Source organism: Cyprinus carpio, chromosome A17 (assembly GCF_018340385.1).
Source record: "Cyprinus carpio isolate SPL01 chromosome A17, ASM1834038v1, whole genome shotgun sequence".
Lineage (NCBI taxonomy): Eukaryota > Metazoa > Chordata > Actinopteri > Cypriniformes > Cyprinidae > Cyprinus > Cyprinus carpio.
In genome coordinates, this window is record NC_056588.1 from 23,562,792 (window position 1) to 23,584,949 (window position 22,158).

Genomic DNA, 22,158 nt, shown 5'->3' on the forward strand with positions numbered 1-22,158 from the left:
AAATAAAGGTGACTTGACTTGAAAATGACTATTCACTAAAAATATGGATACATAATAATTAAAAAACATTATTGACATCACAGGTGCCCAAACCAAACATTAAAACAGTATCCTCATTTCTAATTTATCTTTTTGTTTTAACATTTTTTTATTTCATTTTGAAATATAGAATGAATCTTTTTGGAAAATGTGTAATTTAACATAATATAGTTGGATATAATGCAACATTTACATTCGGCCCATCAAGCTCGTTTTAAAAGGTTTGGGCACCTCAGGCTCTGATGATTTATTAACAGTGCATTGTTCATTTCCCCAACCAATGTATCTTGAATCTCTCTCTCTGGAGGAGTCGACTCATTGTGATGCTTCGGTCTGTGTTTGTCTTCGCGTTGTCAGCCATATTAGCGCCCTCCTCCACCTCGACCACCGCTAACTCCAGGACATGCATTTGTCAGGCCGGCGTAAGGACGAAGAGGCTTAACGTTTTCAATCTGTTTCAAAGAACAGTATCAAATCCACACAATGGAGGCCGTCAAGGCGTTTAACGGCGAGGTATGATATTCATTTGTATGAATGTAGACACGATCAACTCGAGGGTAACGTTAGGCCGCTGTTGTCATCAAGCCGGTTTCACGGTGCAGGCCATATATTTCTTACATAATCGCAACATTTAAGTGTGATGGGTATGTTTGAATCATTGCGTGCACTTTTAACATCGAAAGGTAAAATACTAACGTTACGTGCCCCAGATTAGTGTAGTAAGCTTGGCTTTTTTGTTCGTCACCTGAGTGGACAGCATGTTAACGACAACTAGTCATGCAGATAAAAGTAATTTAAGTAATATTTTCTTATCTATAGTATTTTATTGCTCGGTTATATTTAACTATTTTTGTAAGTCCTGTTAATATAAGCGCTAATGTTTCCGCTTCATGCGGTGAGCGCTCTACCTAGACAGCGTTCAGGGCATCGTAGGCCCGTTCCAAGTTTACAGCGTTTTTCGGGATCACAGGCGCGTTTCGAATCAGCACAAAAATGCTGCAGCCCCGGAACAGGCATGTAATGCTCTAAAATATTGTAGGTCGTCCTAATAGGCTTTGAGCCACGGCCTTTTTTTTCTACAGCTGGGTTGCTAACAGTTAGCAGCAGACGATCAGCCGTGCTAGTGATCACACGTTAACGTTACAATCTGATAAAGGCTCTTTACTGGCATCAGTAGCTCTATGAAGCACATTCGTTGAACTTTTTAATTGAACAAAAAGTTCTTTGGGTTAATATTCTTTGCACAAAGTAAAAATGGTTCTTTTAAAAACTGCTTACTTAAAGGTTCTTTGGGGGACCCAGTATGCTGCTTCTATGGCATCACTGTGAACTCCCGCTTCCCCTTTTGAAAACTAAATTTTTGAGTGTAAAATGGCTTTAATCTCAGTTTTATGACAGACTTAACTTTTAATTTGAAGTAGGCTAGTTAATTGAGATCATGTAATTTAGCTAAATAGCTATTTGCATTTGAAATGGTAATTTAAAAACGTCTTTTTATGTTAAGCTGTGTAAATTATATTTAAAATATATATAATCTTTATATATATATATATATATATATATATATATATATATATATATAAGGTATAATTATATTATATTAAGTGTATTCTTATATTTCTTTAATGCTGCTGGTCTCTGAGAGGCTACCAAACAAACTTTGTTGTATTATTATAATGAAAATAAAGTTTCTTATCTTATCTATAATATAGGCCTACATTAAGCGAAAAAGCAAAAAATAACCTAAATTTAAAAATAGATCATATCTCCTTTGTGAGTTAACATAGAGAGTTGTCTAAAAGAGGAGAATGAGAGTTTAATGCACACGATTGCAGTATTTATTGTTAATTGTTGTTTTATTAAAAATGTGAATTACTGAAAATATTATATATAATATATATATATATATATATATATATATACAAAGTCAGTCAGCAGATCACATTAGAATGAATTAATAACTTGGATTATAAAGATGGTTAAATTGCAATATTTTATGTTTTTTCAGCTGTACTCACTGAATGAATACAAGCCACCGATCTCCAAAGCAAAGATGACCCAGATTACAAAATCAGCAATTAAAGCTATAAAGGTAAGTTTAATAACAAGGTAACATAACATTACAACATTTTGTAAATTCCCATTTATGGGAATGATGTAGTCTTAGATTTATCCCCCAAACATTTTTAATTATGACTTGAGCAGTTCACAATACAATAATAGCATCATTTGTTAATTTCCAAAAATAAAGGGATAGTTCAGACAAAAAGAAAAATGTTGCCATAAATTATAATTATTAAAGATGCCACTGTTCAAGTTGAACCCTTTAAAGGGATGACATACAACTGACTGGAGTGAACATTTAGTAGATTGCATTACTACAGAGAACTACAGCTGGGAATCAAACACAGGTCGCTGGAGACTTAGTTGCGCAACATGTCGGTGTAACCACAAGGCTATCAGCACCAACACGTTACGATATAATTTAATGTAAATAAACATTAAATGTGTCTGTGTCTGTGTGAACGATTACACTAAGGTTGCAGAGGGACTCATTTGATAATGAAAATAGACAAAAGTGAATTTCATCATTGATCAATCTGGTGTGTGTGCAATGAATGGTTAACCTCTGTCACTGATTTCCATTTACAGTAGTTTAAAATGTATATCAGATGAACAAAGCTTGTTTGAAAAAATGGTTGAGTATGCTGCTGTGGGAAAAGAGAATGATCTTAGCCGTCCAAAGAACGTCAGCGTTTTTTTTTTAAACTGCTTGAAAGATACTCATAAGCATAGAGTTTAATTGGTCAGTTGTTTTGGACAGATTGCCTGTATTGTTTAATGCAGTAGAGCGATGTTCAGCATTACCATATTTAGTTGACATTCTGCACTTAACACAAGGAATGATACTTGTGAACTGTAACTGGGTTTATAACACATAGTGGGGTATAAATGTAAGAAGTCCTTTACTTGTAATGAATAATGAAAAATGAAATGCCACCTTGGCACATTTTTAGAGGTTTGTAATGTGTTTATTCCTGCAGAACATTCTGCCTGATAAGTTAACATGTAGGGTCTTATATGTGCTTTATAAGTAAATAAAATTGATTTTTAAACTCCTATTGCTTCAAAACTTTGGAGTAACTATTGTTTGGCTTTTAATAATGTAGGATATATTATGAAAGAAAGGTTTAAAAAAATAAAATATTTTTTAATAGCATTTAATTAGAGATGTACTTTTCTTTTCTTGGTCAAAAAATAGTTACCTTACCCTCTCATCGCTTTAACCGTACACTAGATTTATTTCAGTCACATGGAACTGACTGATGTTAAAGTACTTTATTGTACTAAGAGTGATGTAATTTAGTCATTATAATATTTTTGGTAAGCGCTCTATCTTTTTGAATGAGACGGGTGCTTTCTGTGTGTCTTTTGTAAGTATTTTGTGTTATTTCAAGATGAACAGAATCAGAAATAGTTGCGTCCATTTGATGATGTACTTATCCATTCATTGATAGTATGAGACAAACATATTGCTTGCAGATAGAAAGTGCCTGCCTGCACGCTCTTCTGATTAACTTTTCGTCTTATTCTGTCCTTTTTTTTCTTATTCTTTTTCAATGTGAAATAAGACTATATATACTAATGTATAACAATGCTGCACCACTGCAAAGAGAAAAAAAAGTATATTTTAATTAGCTGACTTGTGTTGTAACCATTGCATTGTGAAGGCCGATATTTGATATTTTTTTTATTTATCGGCACTTTATTTATCATTTTAAAGTAAGGGGAAAATCCAAAGATCCAAAAAGTCTTTCATTTGTGTTATAACCACTGATCTATAATAGAGAACTGGATTGCTCATGATATCATAAAAGTGAAGCCACTGCGCCACCATAATGGTATTCTCTTTTATTCCCATACATTCTATAGAATTATTAGAAAATTGTATGATTTTATTGAGAAAACATCACCTAACTAGTAGGGTTGTCACGATACCATAAACATGTTACGATACTATACCAGTGGAAGTATCACAATACCAAGTAGTATCGCGATACCATGCCAACTGAGAGATATATGCTGTAAATATTATATAAGGCCGTTTTCACACCACACGCATAAGCAGGACATAAGCAGTGTGTATTTTTTATTTTTTGTAGCACAGGTTAACAGGTTAAAGTATTCACACCGCATACAGAGGCTCTGTTTCCCAACCACCATATGACATTGAGTGCTGTGAAAAATAGGCTTAATAAATGCACGAAAACACATCCAGTGTTTCCCACAGACTTACACTCTGTGTGTACTTCACCCGGTGGAAATATATATGTATATAATGTAAATATAAAACAGCAGATGGGCTGATTGAAAATTCAAATTAATTATCTGCCAGCAGGAGGTGCATATTAGGAGCGGCAGAAATAGCAGTTTGCTTGGTAAAGGCTGTAATCAAAGCAGAGTTGCGCTCATAAATTCTACTTTATCAGGCATTATATGAAAGATGAAATGACATCAAAACGTTTCTGAAGACAGTCGGTTCCCTTCAAAGATGCAACATTCAAAGCGTTTTGACTTTTTTTAAATTGAAATTTTAAAGGCTTGTTTAAATTATTAAAACTATAGTTTATATGTACATCTTAATGTTAAGATTAATTTTATCATGCAAACTACACTATACAGCATGTTGTGTGTGTGTGTGCACGACAAATGCTGCCAGTGTGGAAGCACAATGAGCGCGTGCAGCTCCCTCTCTGCATACGCACAGCTTCTGCGCAGCCTCCACTCTGCTTGCACATCCAGTGTGAAACAGGTGCAAGGCTCGATTTCTACACAACATTTTGTGGCGTTAAAGGGCACCGCAGAAAGGTGACAGGACAGAAAAGACGCTTTTGTATTGTATATTTGAAGGCACGAGTGTTCAAACATTTTAGCAACCGTCTCACATTACTTACGTTAGAACTGTAATGACGATACTAACATTTAAAAAATACAGTGGCCCTGCCGGTTTTTGGAGCCTTTGTTTCTTATATTATTTTTTTAATGTCGGAAATTTCCTCTGTGTATTAAAGTTACGCATCATATTCATTACAGTAGTGAACATCAGACAGACAAAATCCTCAACATTTATATTGCAATTGACAAGGGCTCATAATGAATCTGAATAAAGATTTATTCATTGTATACGCATATACCTTCATTCGCCTGTTATTCACTGTTTGTAATTGTTGCTCTATTGTTTTTATTCGTACAGAAGGTTAACTGCAAATGTTTCTAAAGGACTTCCTTAACAGCATGCTTTTTGAAGCAGTAAATGATTTAACCGTTGGTTAAATTAATAATTACATAAGCATACATATGATAACATTTTACTCATGTGGAAACATTAATGCTAGTAAAACGCCATAGAATTTGTGCAATCTTGAAGTGTCTGAAATAGATGTTGCTCAGACAGGGTGTAAAAAATGCATGCATCATAACATCATTCAGAGGTACAGACTTAAAGACATGAAGCTTTATTTCCAAGATGATGCATGGTAAACTTTGAATTTCAATAAAACAGAGAAGTTTAGTAACAAAGGCTTGTATTGTAATATTGATTTTATATTTGAAATCAATTTCTGATACTAATACCAGATATATGTCCATGTTTAATATTTCCTGCATAATTACAAGTGTATACATACGTAAGTATACTTTGTATTGGATCAGTACCTTTGTTGGCAAGTGCACAGCTCACACACCCACCTAAATGATTTCAGTATGTATTTCAGTATATAAGACCATAAACATTGTAGGTAACATCTAAAAAAGCATTTATAGCTGTTTTGGCCACTAAACTAATTTATAAAGTGTTGATTTGAAGATGAAGATCATATGAAGTAATATGTTGGGGTATATCAGGTTTTGTGTGTATAGTTTCAAGCACTGTATGTATGAAAATATGGTTTCAGTGCTTTTTTTCCCTTTTTGTTAACCTATAGCTGAAGGTGTTTATAAGAAATATGCTGTTCCAGCTCCACACACTGATATTGAATGCAGTCAAAGGCCCTGTTTCCACCTTTCAATCCAATCACAAGTGGTCAGCGTTAAATAAAAGTAGAAACGTTTTGTGTTCGCACTGCCTTGCTCCAATCAGCGATTGTAATTCATGCAACACTTGGCCCTCCTGCAAATGTAATTTAGGGTGTTATATAATAAGAGGGAAGGATCTTAATGAAATGAAATAAAAATAAAAAAAAATCTCTATATCCTCTTCAATAAAAGAAAAAAAGAGAAAAGATATAGACTTCCATGAGTTTTCATGCTTGGGGTTGTCAGATGTCAAGAGTTTAAATCCCCTTTAAATGGACACATTTTCTTCATAACCTGCCAACTATTCGCACACGCTCTATCTTACACTATGGAAAAAGAAGTGATGACCTGAAAATATCGATAAACTTGTAAGTTGGAGTTTAGTGATCTGCAATAATATTTTGCTCAAATGAAAGTCTTACACCCAATTTATGTTCCTTAACATGGTCGTTCCCGCTGTTTGCTGTGACTCGATCTGCTATTAACAAACTGGTAATAAATCTAAACATGGATCTCGACTGTTGTTTGTGATTGAGGTTGCTGAATGAATGCACTTATGCAACCTCTGTGCCACAATGCAAAGTCTTTTTGTTGTTTTAATAGAAGGACATGAATTTAATTTGGAATTATTGGAAATAATATCATAAAATGTCAGTGTTTTTGCTTTTAAGAGAAGCTTTTGAGTTTCACTTGTTTAACTGTTACATGTGATGTTAAGGGTGTTTGGTTATTATAATGTAATAAATCAAGAAACTAGAGATAAAATAAACCATGTGTGCTTCTAGGTAAAAGTGCAAAGTCTGATTTAATTTCTCAGATGACAACAATCATGATCAAAATCACATTTTTAATTTTGAGCAAAATAATTGTGATTATTAGTTTGACCATTATGCTGCAATGGCTAAAAGTTTTAATTGACTAAAACTAGACTAACATTTCTGGACTTTTATAGTCAACTAAGACTTTACCAAACAAAAATCAGACCAGGTTGACTGAATATAAAGAAATAAAAAGGGCATTTTATACAGGACTAAGACAATAAATAAATAAATAATATAATTAACACAAGTGTAAACAGCAGTGTGTCTTGGCTGACCACTTCTGATTGGACCACTGAAAATGTGCCTTAATACCTGGTAGAAACGGTGTCACACAGTCTTCAAATGCTTCAAAATCTCTCTCTCTTTTTTTTCTGTGGTAATGTCTGCGGTAAACCCAAAAGCACAGTAAATATTTATCTTAATGTGTTTTAGCATCGGTGACTTGGTGCTTCAGTATGTTTAATGGTTCTCCTTTGAGAGATATGACAAGTGGAGGCAAGCATGAATGATAAAAACCATCAGCTTGAAACCAATCAGATGTCAGATTTCTAAAGTAACTGTAAGAGTAACGGATTTGGATAATGTAATATGCAAAATAAAATGGACCACTCAAGTACTTTTATTTACTATGTTCTATTGATGTTTTCCACTCATTCTTTGTATAAATCATTGCAAAAGCTGATTACAGGTCAGTTTGTATCAGTTATTATCTTTGTCACTCAAACTGCGACATTGCCGTTGTTGCATATTTGGTATAATGAACTCCTAATGTCTTGTTTGTTTTTATGTGAATAACACCTCTTTCCCCTTCCCTCAGCAGCTCTCCCAGCTCCCCCAAAGCACTGAAAGTGAAGCAGGAGGATGGGGCGAGAGAGAGTTTCAAAGAGATAAGGGAACCCCTAACCAGCTTAGGTAGGAGATGGGCTGTTTCAAAAAGAGGGATGGAAGAAGCCGCATAAGACATGACTCAAAACGCTCTTTTAATACAGGCAAAATTATAGGGGGGCCCTTACGGTCCCCAGGGTTCACTGCGGGTGTGTACCGATGGCGTTTGAAGAGAGTTTTGAATGGCAGTGCTTAGTTTTATTCCCGCAGCTGTTAATCTTAGCATCTGGTCTTGGTGTTGACAACTTTTGTGTAACAAGTTTGTCTGGAAAGTACCTTTAACTTGAGTTTGTTGCGAGATTTGACACTTCAGTTTTAGATAGTTTAAGCTGTTAGTTTGCATTTAGCCAAGTGAAAGATGTAGTTCTGGTGCGTGGCATGTCTTTGAGAAAGGTGTGTTGGTTGTCATCATGGACATCAACTTTAAAGAATCGCCTCTTTTTGAATGCGACTGAAGTAGTATGTGAAAATCTTGTTCTGTTTGTGATACATTATATTTGTGATTCTACTATATCAGCCAGGATTTGCATTTAAATTAATCAACATCTGATTTAAATTGAGTATCAGTCTAATATTGGAAGCCAATATTATCAGGGCATGTGTTAGGCAAGTACTAAACCATTCTACATTAGAATGTTGTTTCTCGATTTGGCCTTATTTGTAAGTGTGTAAATTCCGTTTTTTTGTTTTGTTTTGTTTTTTTGTTTTTTTTTTTTTTTGTGTTTTTTTGTTGTTATGAAAGTTATTGTAAGAATAGTGGATTGTGGAGTGTTTTGTTTCTTTTTTCGTTTTTTTGGTATTTTTTCTGCAATAATCTCCTTCCAGTTATAGTCTGTTTAACACAGTTCTGCACTACAATAAACTGGGACTCACAAACTGGAGATTAACAAAGATTAGCGCAAAAAAAACAAAAAAACATGGACCACACTGACAAGTCTGGAGAAACAGATTTTACACTTTTGAATTGAGTATCGTATGTGTTACATTATAGCATTACTCAGAGCTGTATATTCATATTTTTTGTGCTACAGAGGAAGAATTTACTCTAGAAAGGAGCACTTTATTAACTGTATGCACTAGATTACATATTAATTATATTTTTACTTAACGTGTTCTTCAGTAATGTATATATGAATAAATCTATCATGAAAACAAGTTCACTATTTAAATGTTCATATTTAAACACCAAACTGGAGTAGAAACATAATTCTGTTATAAAAATGTTGTTATAATACTTTCGTATCATGTAATATATTATTTAAAAAACTGCCTTGTGTGCAGTTTAAATGTTTGTTTACAAATCACTTCGATATAGTAATGTGCCAACTTGACAAGGTTTATTGTATAATTTACAGCATTACTTTGGAAAGATATTTTTTCCCTTGGACAGTACTGTCTGTATTGGATTGCACATCAAAATGAATCGATATCAAATTAAATCAAATTGCAAGCTTGTGAATCGAAATTAAATTATGGAATTGTTTCAGTACACCCCCTCCCCCCAATTAAAGCTCCAGTATGTGACTTTTGTAATTGACCACAAGAGGGCGCATTTCCAACAATAACAAAGGCGAAGCTTGATGACGCTATGAAGCAGGTGACGATGGGAGATGTCGTTTTTAATGCGTTTTCACCAAAGCAATGTATCTAAATTGGATAAACGAATCATGATCACGGATGAGGTAATTTATTCGTTTTTGTATTACCTGTATATATGATCGTATTATTTTATGTCATCATAATTAATGAACTGCAAGGAACGTGAAATGTTATACTATATTATCCCGTTACAACTTACAGCTTTTTGTTAAATGATTTGTTGGGTTAATGTTGTGCAGTGTTACGTGTTTATGGTTAATGGCGTGTTGTTTAACGTGCTCAAACCAATCGTTCTAAAAGTAAATTTGAACTAACATTTGCAAGTAATGACTAAATATATTTTTAACAACACATATCCGATTGTATTTAATTGTACTGCCATAATCTCGGTCACCCACACGTGATAAAAATCCTTACCTTAGTACAAAGAGCAATATAACTTACGTTTTACTGGCACTTCAATACTCGCCAAAGAGTTATCGTGATCCATAACAACGACAACCAAACCATACGCGCGGCTATAACATAACCACCACTTCCGCATTTGACCATGTGATATTCCGGTGTGGAGGAACACATGGTCTACACCGGAAAAAAAGTATAGAGCGGACATTGCGTCACTGAGAGGCGACATATTTTTTCCGGGACGGCCAGTTATTTTAAAATCGGAATTTCTCTGAAATAAAAAATCTTTGGAGACTTTTTGAGATATTGTAAGTACACAACTGGAGGAAATATATCACACTGTGCAAGTTATTTTCGGAAATTTTATTACAAAATTCCTACATATTGGAGCTTTAAGGCATAACCTTTCAACATAAACTGCGTTTACCTCAATATTCACCAAGACAGGCTTTTTGCCATTATTTTGTTTGTATTTGATGGTGCAAGTGCAGTAAGTGTGAAAGAAGTGAATTATCAAATCGCAAAAGGCTGTGAGTTAATTATGTAGTAAGTTTAAGTATATGGTCTGTTGTGCTTTGTGTTTTAGAATGAAGGGTGGCAGTGTGCTCGTTTATACTCATGCTGCTCATGATCCGGTGGTTCAGAGAGCAGATCAGTTCAGTTAATACAGCAAAAACTCCATCTGAGATTGTGCTGCGAGTTTAACATGAATTTGGAAATTTTGTCTGCCAATTACGATTTTCATATTCATGTAATTTCAAACTTTTTTTGATGACAGCAGATGATAACAGATGATTACAGCATTTCACTTGATTTGTAAAGAGAAGTGTTTGTAAATCTGTTGTGACAGAAATGTAAAGATCTTCCTGTGGTTTTTCACCCTTGCAAGGTTTTAACTCTTGTAAGTAAAGAAATTAAGACAAGTATTGTAATTTTACTACTGTAAAGTAAAAATAATATACTGATGCTTTTTTTTTTTTTTTTTTACAGTGCAGTTGTATTACAGTAGTCATATTCAGAAATTCAAATTGTTCAGCTTCCTAAGAAAGCAGGGTGAAACTGATGTGGACTGAGAAACTCACAAGTGAAAAAGAGGTTTGAGTCCACTTTAAGTTCCAAGTAAAGATCAATGCAGTTTGGTCACTGAATACGATTAAGTTGGTTCTCAAGAGTGCAGCAGATCAGTAACAAAATATAAAATAAAATAAAGAATGGCAGACATTTAGGCTAAAGTGGCCGAAGATAAAAACCTTTGGCATTATTTTATCATTGTTATTCAAAAATAAGAGCAAAAAAACACATAATATACAACAGTGCTTTATTATTAAGATAGAGAAGGTGTATTTAGCAGTAGCATTCAAGAAATTGAAAGAACAAATATAAAAATAAAACACTATATACACTTCAGTGGTATACTGAACTATTTGGTTACCCACATTTTTCAAAATATTTTCTTCTGTGTTCAGCACAAGAAAGAAAGTAATACAAATTTGGGACAACATGAGAGTGAGTATATACTGACAGAATTTAAATTTTTGGGTGAACTATCCCTTTAATGACAAGCAGCAGCATTTTTAGTACAATTAGTCTGCTGTCACTTTAAGACACTTTCTGTCACGTCCATACAGGCACACATCTGTTTTTCTCTCAACTGTTTACTTACACTTTAGACATAACCAACTGTGTTTATATGTAAACTTTGTGTTTTTGACAGTATTAGCACAGTCAGACGCGAAAGATAACTTGGTCCAATCAGGCGCAGTTTGACAGGCTTTTTAGTGTACTCGCTTAGAACAATTAAATGTTTAGAAATGTTTTATATAATGTAAATTTTATGGATGATACTGAAATTTTTGCCATGTAAATAGCCATGATGCTAACGTGGCGTAAAAAACTTAATAAACAAACAAACAATTAAATGTTTACCTGGCAAGACTTTAAAGTACATGCAAAAAATGTACTTTTGTGATTGCAAAGTGCAGTGTCCCGTGAGTAACTTTACTGCTGAGTTAACATTTGATGTGAATGTGTGGCATTGTACAGTATATTGAGAAGGAGGTGCCAGAACTGCAACTGATAGAATGTGCACTGTAGCACGATACTACAATATTTCTTCTAAAGCAGATCGTGGAGACATTTTAATCATCCACGATCAAAAAATGTTATATCTAACAGCCCTAATCTAACTTTAAATGTACAAAAGTTTCTTATAAGGAGAGTGGCTCTAGTCTGATGTCCACCCACCATAGTCTCACAAAATCATGTGGGAAACAATGGGATTATCTTATTTTCTGCTTAAATCTCAGTAAAGGCTTGCAAAGAGTGACTAGATGCTACTTGGTTGGAGTAAAATATTCCACTGTTTTCAAATGGGCCACATTCACACAGCAGTAGAATGTGGTTGTGCGTGATGTTGGAGTGCTAAATACAGTTTCACGCCTCGTTCATTTGAGAAATCTTTTAAGATTTGATGGATGAACTCGAGATTTGAATGCTTTTGTTAAATAACACCATGTCAACAGTTATAAGACTTTCTGGTGGTATGGATGTTACTATATTATCTTTAATCTTTTTACTTTTGCCACTGACACTGGCTATGTTTACATGCACCCAAATAATTAGTTTGTTATCGGATTGACGGCTCAATCGGATTGAAAAACGGCCATAAAAACACCTTAATCGATCCGATTTAGCTCGATCAGAATGAAATTTCGATCGGATTGAAGGGGGTGGTTTATTCGATCGGATTGAACCACGAAACTGAAAGGACTGTGCATGTGCAATGATGCAGTAATGACGTATGATGCACGGAAGAGCAGCTCTTCCTTTTGAATAAAGTGTTGTGTAAATGCATGACTTGTCATTATAAAACTCTCCTTTCACTCGGCAACTGTGAAGTGGAGAAGGACAACCTTGTTTTGCATACTCATCCACAGGCAACCCGGTTTGGGCGCGGGGAGGGGCTTTTTTTTTTTCGTGTGATAAATATGAGCAGCACAGCTGTTTATATGTATATTTATCCATAAATAGGTAAATATTAAATCTGCTGTTAAAAACAAATAAAGAAAACATGTAGGAGAGTGGTTTTTATGTGCAAACAGTGAGAAACTTGCTATTATCTATATGTCACTTTCACTTTTTTTCATTTTATTTAGCGTTCATGTAAACACATTCAAATCCAATTTATCAATCGTAATGAATTCAGTCCGATTGAACCAAAAAGTGTGCATGTAAACATAGCCACTGTAGTGTTAGGTGATGTTTAGTGGTTGTCATTAGAATAGAAAAGGAAACCGACAGCAATGTTGCAATTATAATACTAGCGTATGCATTTTAATTGTTTGTAAATTTTGTAAATATATGTGATACCACTCGCCTTGTTTGGATGATTTGTTGCAGGGTCTTAATGGGGTAGTGCACCCAAAAATTAAAATTGTCTTCAGTACTCACCATCATGTCATTCCAAACCCATAAATAAGACTTTCGTTCATTTTCCAAAAAACAAATGAAGAGATTTTTAATGAAACCTGAGAGATTTATGTCCCTTTATTGAAAGACCATCAAAACTTTGGTAGATAATAATACAGATATAGTTCTAAAAATCGTTCTCAATATTTAAGAATAGCAGAGTCCACACCACAGCTATAGCGATAAAGTACAGAGAAACGATATTGCTGGAATCCATTTCAGAGCAATTTTTTCTCCAGATAATGGCCGATAAAAACATTAGCATTATAATTTGCGCTTAGAATAAACAGACGATATCCTCCACTGGTGTGTAATATAGTTATCTTTATAGTCAGGGGTGCACAGGTGCACATGCATGACCAAAATAAAACATGCGATGCTTAAATATGTTCAGACCGCTCATTTGCGAACTTATTTTGAAAGCTGTTAATGCACTGTTTTAGATCGACTAACTGTAATACTTTATAAGATTTCCACTCAAACTAAAAGCAAAAATCTAGGCTGTGTATTGCCTGTTTCAGAGCAAAATGCAAAACTGACATTTCTTCATCTTCAATCCAAGTTCTTCACTCAGCAGCGCATATACTACCTTGCCGGGAACCCGGCAAAATAAAAGCTTACTAATTTTAGGTTTGAAAATTGATTTAAAAAAAAGTTAATATTACCATTGTATTTTTTAAGTGTACTATAAAATAACTGTTTTTATTTTATACTCAATTTATTTTTAAATATAAGCAAATTATCACCTTGATTATTTCATTTTATTTATTTTATTATATGTGTGTGTGTGTGTGTGTGTGTGTTAGTTATATTTAATGAGTCAGACTATGAGCAGTGTGAGTACCAAACCAAATCACCAGGTGCTCTCATGGGAACCAGACCGAAAAACCTATGTGCACCCCTGTTAATAAAACTTTTTAAGATAAGTCCAAGCAGTTTATGCAACTGGTCCATAGTTCCAAATGGAATTTCTGCATGCTACATTGCCATGCGATAATCCTTCATTTGAAGTAACGTTATGACTTCAGTAACAAAATAATGAACAATACATTGAGGATCAATGCACCCTGTAAAGAGGCAGTCCCATGATCTGCATGGACTGCATAGACTTACATAGCAAGTGTGATATGTTTATGTTTTTAGCAAAGATCTGTGGCATGTCATGAAATTAAGACTGTAGGTGCAGTTTTGCACTTGTTTCCTTTCCGGAATCTATGAATGGTTTGCTTGAATTTGAGGACCCGTCCCACAAGAGCCCAACCAAACCACCATGTCCTGATGAACTAGAAAATGTTTATCTTGTGTCAATTGTTTCAGTGAATGTTTAAATCTCACCTTGTACTTGGGTGAGTGGACTGTTTGGCTTAGGGTTGTGCCAAACTACACTTTCATAATAACCGTTTCATTAACACTGACTAGTCATTCAGACAAATGACTAATAATTTTCCACCAGATCCTCGATGAGACTTAGGAATACATAGACAAAAGTTAAGACTTCCAATAGGATCACTAACAGATAGTCAACCAAATAAATGGCTGATATAACCTTTTATTACACAGGAATCTTCTAGCCATTATCATCTACAAAATGCTTATATGTAACATCTCTTGGACTTGTGATGTGATGTGATCCTCGCTCCGTATTTAAGAGTTAATCGTTGTTAAAGGAATAATTCAACCAAAAATTTAAATTTGCTCTTAATTTACTCACCCTCGGGCCAATATATAGGTGACATTTTCTTCAGTAGAATACTATTTATATGTGAACCCATGGTCCTTGGGAGCATAATATTCAAGTCAACGGTTGCTGTCATTTTGCTTCTGACAATATATATTGAGGTTTTATGAAGCAAAACAATTTGTATAAGAAACTGAAAATTTACTACATTGCCTGTAATACATAGTTCAAGTTCAAGTGAGCTTTATTGTCAATCTGCTATATGTGGATATGTACAAAGGAACAAAATGTTGTGCCTCACAAGACCACGGTGCTACATATATGTATCTATCTATATATCTATTGATAGAAGCAACATTACTATACATATACTTTATATTACTCTGCATATACTTTACTAAACTTTTTATATATATAATTTATAGAGTAAAAAGAAGCATATAGCCTCAGACAAACAGTCTTGCACACTTAAGCTCATCAGCAAAATAAAACTCTCTGGGAAGGGTCTCATTTATTTCAAAAGTGTGTCTCTTTTAAATGCCCATCCGCTAAAATGAACTTACCAGTGTCCCATTTTTAGTTGGATTTAGGATGAATTGAGATCGACAACTCACAGGTTATCTCTAAACATATTGCAAAACCTTTTCAGTCAGAAGGTTAGAGTGAATAGGGCAGCATTTTTCAGTCAATAAACAGACAGATATTATGATTGTGATTTGAAATATTGAGATTTAGAATCAAATTTAGATTATCTGTTTTAGACACAGTTTAAGATATTAGGGCAGTTTAGGATGTTGGATATCTTTTTTTAGACATCGTTTAAGATATTAGAATACAAATTTTACCGAGGTATATTTTTTTTGTGTGTTTAAATGTCCATAATGGGCCAATACCACAGCATGGGTACTTTTAGCAAACATCACTAAGCTGCCCACACTATTGAGAGCAGTGTATTTCAATAATATAGTGATGTAATTATGTGTGCTTTTATTTGAAATGGAATGAGTGAATATCTTTTTTTTTATTTTCCTCAAGTGTTAATAACCGCTCTTAGGGTGTGTGCACACTTATAGTTCAGTTATTACCGTAATTTCTAGATGTCAACATGTGAATTCGTCTAATGTGTTAATTTTGTCAGCTATTTTCAATTTAGTCTTAGTCTTAGTCCCTTGCTAAAATGTCCTTTTTAGTTTTCATCATATTTAGTCAACCTTCTCCTGTTTAGTTTTAGTCGACTAAAAGTCTCAACATTTTAGTCTAGTTTTAGTCAATGAAAACTTAACATTTTAGCAATAAGAGTATTATTAATTAACCGTACAGCAGTATTAAATTTGCCAGCCGTTTTTAATTTTGCCTTAGTCTTACTCAAATGTACATTTTGGTTATCATATTTAGACAAACTTGTCCTGTTTTTGTTTATTCAATGAAATGTATGAGCATTTTAGTTTGGTTTTTAGTAATGAAATCATAATTTTCATCATTCTGTATAATGGTTAAACTGATAAAAAAAAAAAAAATTTCTCAAAATTATAATCGCAATGATTGTTGTCATTTGAGAAATTTACTTTTGCATTTCAGGTATTGCACTTTTACCAGTAAGCACAAATCAGTAGAATGTGAATACATACATTGGTGTATTTTAACTCAAATGAAAACCGCTAAACGAAAAATGTTATAACAGTGAAATTCCTAGTAATTCCACTAATTCCAAAATTGCAATAGTCCATTTCTCTATTCAAACAGCAGCGGTTGTGTTTATTCAGTGATCACAATCGCAAACAATATAGTCAAGATCTCATGACAACACTGACCTGCTGAATGACGTTTTCATTTAGATTGCTAAAGTCCAGCTTGTTTGATTTTTGTGATGATCTGATTACTAAATGGGAATTGTGAATGTGGTTTTGGTTTAGATTTTTAATGAACTAAGCAAAACACACCGAGCAGAAAAAGTATCAAATTAACTGTGAAGCTCTGATTTGAGGATTAAAACTCTTGATATCTGGCAACCGCACTCATGAAAGCTCACATAATAGTCATGTAAACAAAATGTAACAAAATTGCATGTTGATATAGTCTTAGTTATCGTTTATTGACCTTATTGTCATCTCGACTGTCTCGTCTTAGTCATGGGAAAAAAGCTTGTCAATGAACCTTTTTCATCATAGTCTTCATTAACGAAATTAACACTAGTCTGATGCAGGGCTCGAAATTAACTTTTTTACTTGGTAGCACTGGTGCTCCCAACTTCAAAAAGTTAGGAGCACCAGCAAAAATTTAGGAACACCACAACTAAAATGTTAATATAATGACATTAAGCTTTGTCATTTACTTTCTGAGTAAAAGTCGCTTTTCTGGAATACATATGATTTTTGTGTTGTAAATATAATTTATTCTGAAGCAATATTCTCATCGGTGTTCTATTAGCTTTGACATTTAAATATGCATATTTGTAATAATTACCCCAGGACATTTTTTTTTTTACCTTTTATAAAGGCCATTTTTTTTTCTCTAATCTTATTAAATGTGTGCTTCATCTTTTATTTTAAATTCTTAAATTTGTATATGTTGTATGTGTGTGTGTGTGTGTGTGTATATATATGTGTATATATATATATATATATATAGATATAGATATATATATATATATATATATATATATATATATATAATAAATGTAGGAAAGAATTATATTTATAATGATACTTTTAAACATTAAACTAAACCACCAGTAGGTTGGCGGCAAGTGTCCGTCTTAATGAGTGAATCATTGAGTCATTCAAACAATTTGTTCATACGGATGATTCATTCAAGAAAGAGGCAGCTGTTTATGAATGGGTCATTGAATCTTTGACTCAACCTATTCATTCAAAACGCTGAATCATTCAGTAATGAAACACGATTGTTTTCTTATGAAATGCACCATAGTTCTGTTGTGACCTTTTTTGGAACTATTTTCGCTGCTGAAACAGAACAAAAACAGATAATATTGCGTTTAAAATGTAATTGATTTAATTTGAACTACTTATTACAGTTTACTGAACTGTTGTATGGAATCATTGTCACATTTTTAGTGTTGATGGTTTTATTCAGGATATTCGGGAAAACGGCATTCTTGGTAGTGTAATATTACTTAACTGTATCATATTTTATAAATATAAAAACTCAACTGTTAATGTCGAGAGCCCTGTTTAACAAAGTTCTTTTCATCTTCTCTCCTCATCTCTTTACATTTTCTTTGCTAGTTAGCTCCCTGTCACGTGATAATGAAGTGCAGTGAAAGGGAGTGATTGACAGCTAATATTAACCAGCCTAAAATCTGCTTTAAACATAAGAACGTAAAGATGAAGTTTAATTGATTATGTGATAGAGCAGTGGACCGGTCACTGTATGAGCTCACAGCAGGCACATACTGTGCAGTAATTAGCCAAAGTTTTGTAGAGAAATGAAAACGGGTCGCACCTCAGCAATATTTGCACTCGCACAAATGCTCCCAAATATATTTTGAGGTGAACACATTAAATTTAGGGAGCATATGCGACTTAAATGGTCACAATTTCGAGCCTTGTGATGCAAGAAAAGCGACACCTGTAGCGAAATGTACTTTGTAACATAGCTCCTATGATGAGAAGAAAATGTTTTTTGTTCGTTTAGATGTCTTTGTGACATTCCTAGTTTAGTCAAACTGCACCAGAGTTCATAAGGATTTAAGCATTTGTCTTCTGCAAAAGATTGTGCATTCAGGGAGATGTCTTTTTTTTTTTTTTTTTTTTTAAGTTTGCATAGATTATTTTCCTGTTTATTACTGTGAATGTGCTTTGAAATAGTCTTTATTATATAAACATTTAAATTGATAATTGTTACAGCATATTGAGCGGTTGGACATTAACAGGAGTTTGATGCAAAAATGCCACCGAAAACACAGATACCCCCAAATTCAAGATAAGGGAGTAAAAAAATTTCCCTGCACAATTAAGATGGATCTGTTATGGCTGATTAAAGTGAAATGCGAATTAACTAAAAAGTATCAATTGCGGCCTTACGTTCAGTAGATTTGCTTAAGTTGCATCAGATTTTTTATACGCTATTTATAGCATTAAGCATTATAACCAATCACACACGTTTCTAACGAGCTTATGAATGCATTGTCATCCTCATTAAACAAAGTGCAGATATGATGTAGGGCTGGGCGATATGGCCAGAAAATCATACCTCTGTATTTGTGGCTAATCTGTGATGTACAGTATATATCTTGGTATTTTCTACATTTGTATTATTTATTTAAAAAAAAATTGTATTCATATTAAAGGGTATGAAAACAAATATAGTGAATGCTACTACAGTGTTTCCCACAGACTTCCACTCTGTGTGGTGGCACTTCCCCCAGGGGAAATATATAAAACAGCAGACTGGCTGATTGAAAATGCTCATTCATACTCTGCCAGCAGGAGGCACTTTAGGAGCAGCAGAAATAGTGGTTTCCCTGGTAACAGCTGTACACAAAGCAGGGTTTAGCTCATAAATGCTACTTTATCAGGCATTATAGGAAAGAGGAAATCAATATGACATTGAAACTTTTCTAAAGACAGTCAGTTCCCTTCAAAAATACATTCATATAAAAACACCCAGGCAGTGTTTTGACTTTGAAATGTGCAGAGCTCATGTTTATTCAGTGAAGTTAAAATCACATTACATTCTAACATTGTAACATTGCAATCTAAAAAAATTATGCTTTTTAAAGCAGAAGTTCAATTTGCGACTGAAAACTATTGGATGCAACTATGAAAAAATATTTAGGAGCACCAGTGTGACTGACCCATTCAGCAAAGGCTATTTGTGTTTTAGCTCAGGGGAGCGTCAAAGGTTTCTACTTACAATGTGTTTTTGCAGCATTGAGTAATGAAGCTCAGACATATATGTTGATTCCTTAAACATAAGGTTAATCAGAATCCATTCACTGCTCAAAACACCAGTGTTTTTTTTTTTTTTTTTCCGGTCTTGAGTCAGGTCTCTCAAGTCTCACGCATTCACTATGAAACACAGGCATTTCAACCAGTTCACACACTCACATGGCACACCTTGTATTTCTCACGCTGAGAAGTAAGAGATAACGTGTCCCGCTATATACAATTAATGGACGAGGCGCAGCCATACAGGGGGAAGTTCTCTCTATAACAAATGACAGCTGTGAACTCTGCAGAGTTAAATGCCACATACCAGCCAATCAGAAATTAGAATATGGTTGTTTCCGGGTTATTTAACTTAGTTTTGGCTGCCTAAAACTAAGGATAGTACAAGAGATGATATAATAATTGGTCAATATGATAAAAGACAGACAGATTCATCCAAATAAAATAAATTGTTTTTTATATATTTCAAAAATACAAATGTTTCAAAAATAAAAATAAATTTGGCCCCAAACAAGCCAATTGATCAGCACTGCTCAATGTACATACTGTACACATACACTAGGATTGCAGAACTTGCCCTTAGCATGCATGTCAGCCTGTGTGTGAGAGAGACCGAGATAGAGAGAGTACACATTTCAGCTTATGAATGTTTTTTTTTTTTTCAGTTGTAAGTGTTTGTTGCACATGTTGATGTCTTGATGGCAGGGGTAGGGACTCCCACTTAAAGCACTATGGCTTCCCCAATCGAATGCAGATGCAGAGAGAGTGCTTTCCGTGGTGGGTTTGAACAAAACCAAAACTAGGAACAGTTTGGACAGAACACTATCATCCATCAGTACAGTGAAAATGGCTGGCCTTGAGCCACAGTGCTTTAAGTGGGAGTCCCCCACCCCTGTCATCAAGGAATCAAAATGTGCAACAAACACTTACAACACAAAACACCATTCATAAGCTGAAATGTACTTTTAGCAATCCACACATACACACATCTTGACATACATGTTCAGGGGAAGTTCTGCAATCCTTCTGTATGGGTACAGCAGTGTTTCCCACAGCCTTACACTCTATTTGTGGCGGCACTCCCCCGCCCCATATATAAATATATATATAATATATAATATATATGCATTCATAATTCATATAAATATATATATGCAAATTCATTTTCTGCCAGCAGGACGTGCTTTAGGAGCGGGAGAGATAGAGGTTTTTCCTGTAACGGCGGCAAAGCAGCACTGAGCTCACAAACGCTGCCTTATCAAGAATTACATGCAAAATGAAATAAATGAAATCAAACATTTTCTAAATACAGTCGGTTTATTTCTGAAATACAGTGATAAAAAAACACCCACTCTGGTTTTTGATTTTGAAACTTGCAGTGCTCACGTTTATTCAGTTAAGTCAAAGCCTTTTGGAAAATCTATTTGTGGTGGTCAGTTTTGATATTGTGGCGGCCCGCCACAAATAACTCAGTGTGTGGGAAACCCTGGGTACAGTATGTACATTGAGCGGTGCTGTTCAGTTGGCTCGTTTGGAGTCAATTTATTTATTTTTTGATATATTTGTATTTTTGAGATGTATAAAACAATTTTATTTGGATGAATTTGTCTTTTAGCAGATTTACCAATTGTTATAATTTCTATTTGTGCTGGTCAATTATAAACAATAGGTAAAATTAAACTGCTAGCAAAAACTTGAGAGAATTGGGCGGGGTCACTGCTGCAAATATTTGAGTGGCTCCTCCCCCACTCCAAACTTTTGATATAACTTGAGAGCCCTGGTTGAGTCCTGCAAGCTCATGAATCCTCTCATTATAACAGTGTAGACACAATGTAAATAAGAGGTTTCATTGTGCAGTGTAGGGAGCTTTGTTGATTGTAATGGTACTTTGTGAGATTGCGATGAACTAAGCAGAGGGCCAGCTTTTAATTATTATTAAGGGAGTTTGCAATGTAATGTTGATTTAATACAACAGTTCAATAAAGAAGTTATTATTAGTGACTTGCATTGTTTGACTAAAGCCTGATCTCTTCAATGAAAATAGCTTCAAACAAAGTCACAGCTGAGCCGCTGCGCATCTCCAAACAAACACAGCGGTGTTTCATTTTTGAATGAACGGGCATTTTTAAATAAATCTAGTGAGTCAATAATTCAATTACCCATTCATAAAGACAGTCAGGACCTGTCCCTAATCGCACCCTAAACCCTCGCCGTCTTCCTCTGAGTAACATTTTCGTGACGTAATGGCGCTTTGACTGTTGGGTAGAAGTCTGCTGTG

At 34.3% G+C, this 22,158-nt stretch overlaps 1 protein-coding gene across 3 annotated transcripts in view; it reads left to right on the plus strand.

Moving 5' to 3' along the window:
• The first annotated feature begins 326 nt into the window (after window positions 1–326).
• Window positions 327–22,158, plus strand: part of LOC109108519 (SR-related and CTD-associated factor 8-like) — a 44,409-nt gene continuing 22,577 nt past the window's right edge. Inside the window, exons 1-3 of one of the 3 annotated variants that reach the window (XM_042774448.1) lie at window positions 327–552; window positions 2,048–2,131; window positions 7,753–7,847. Coding sequence is in view for 1 of the 3 variants with exons in the window: in XM_042774447.1 (XP_042630381.1) it covers window positions 523–552; window positions 2,048–2,131 (114 nt within the window). In the remaining 2 variants the exon portion in view is untranslated. Of the gene's footprint in view, window positions 553–2,047; window positions 2,132–7,752; window positions 7,848–22,158 lie in introns of those variants that run through there. The other 2 variants (XM_042774447.1, XM_042774449.1) reach the window with 2 other exon arrangements.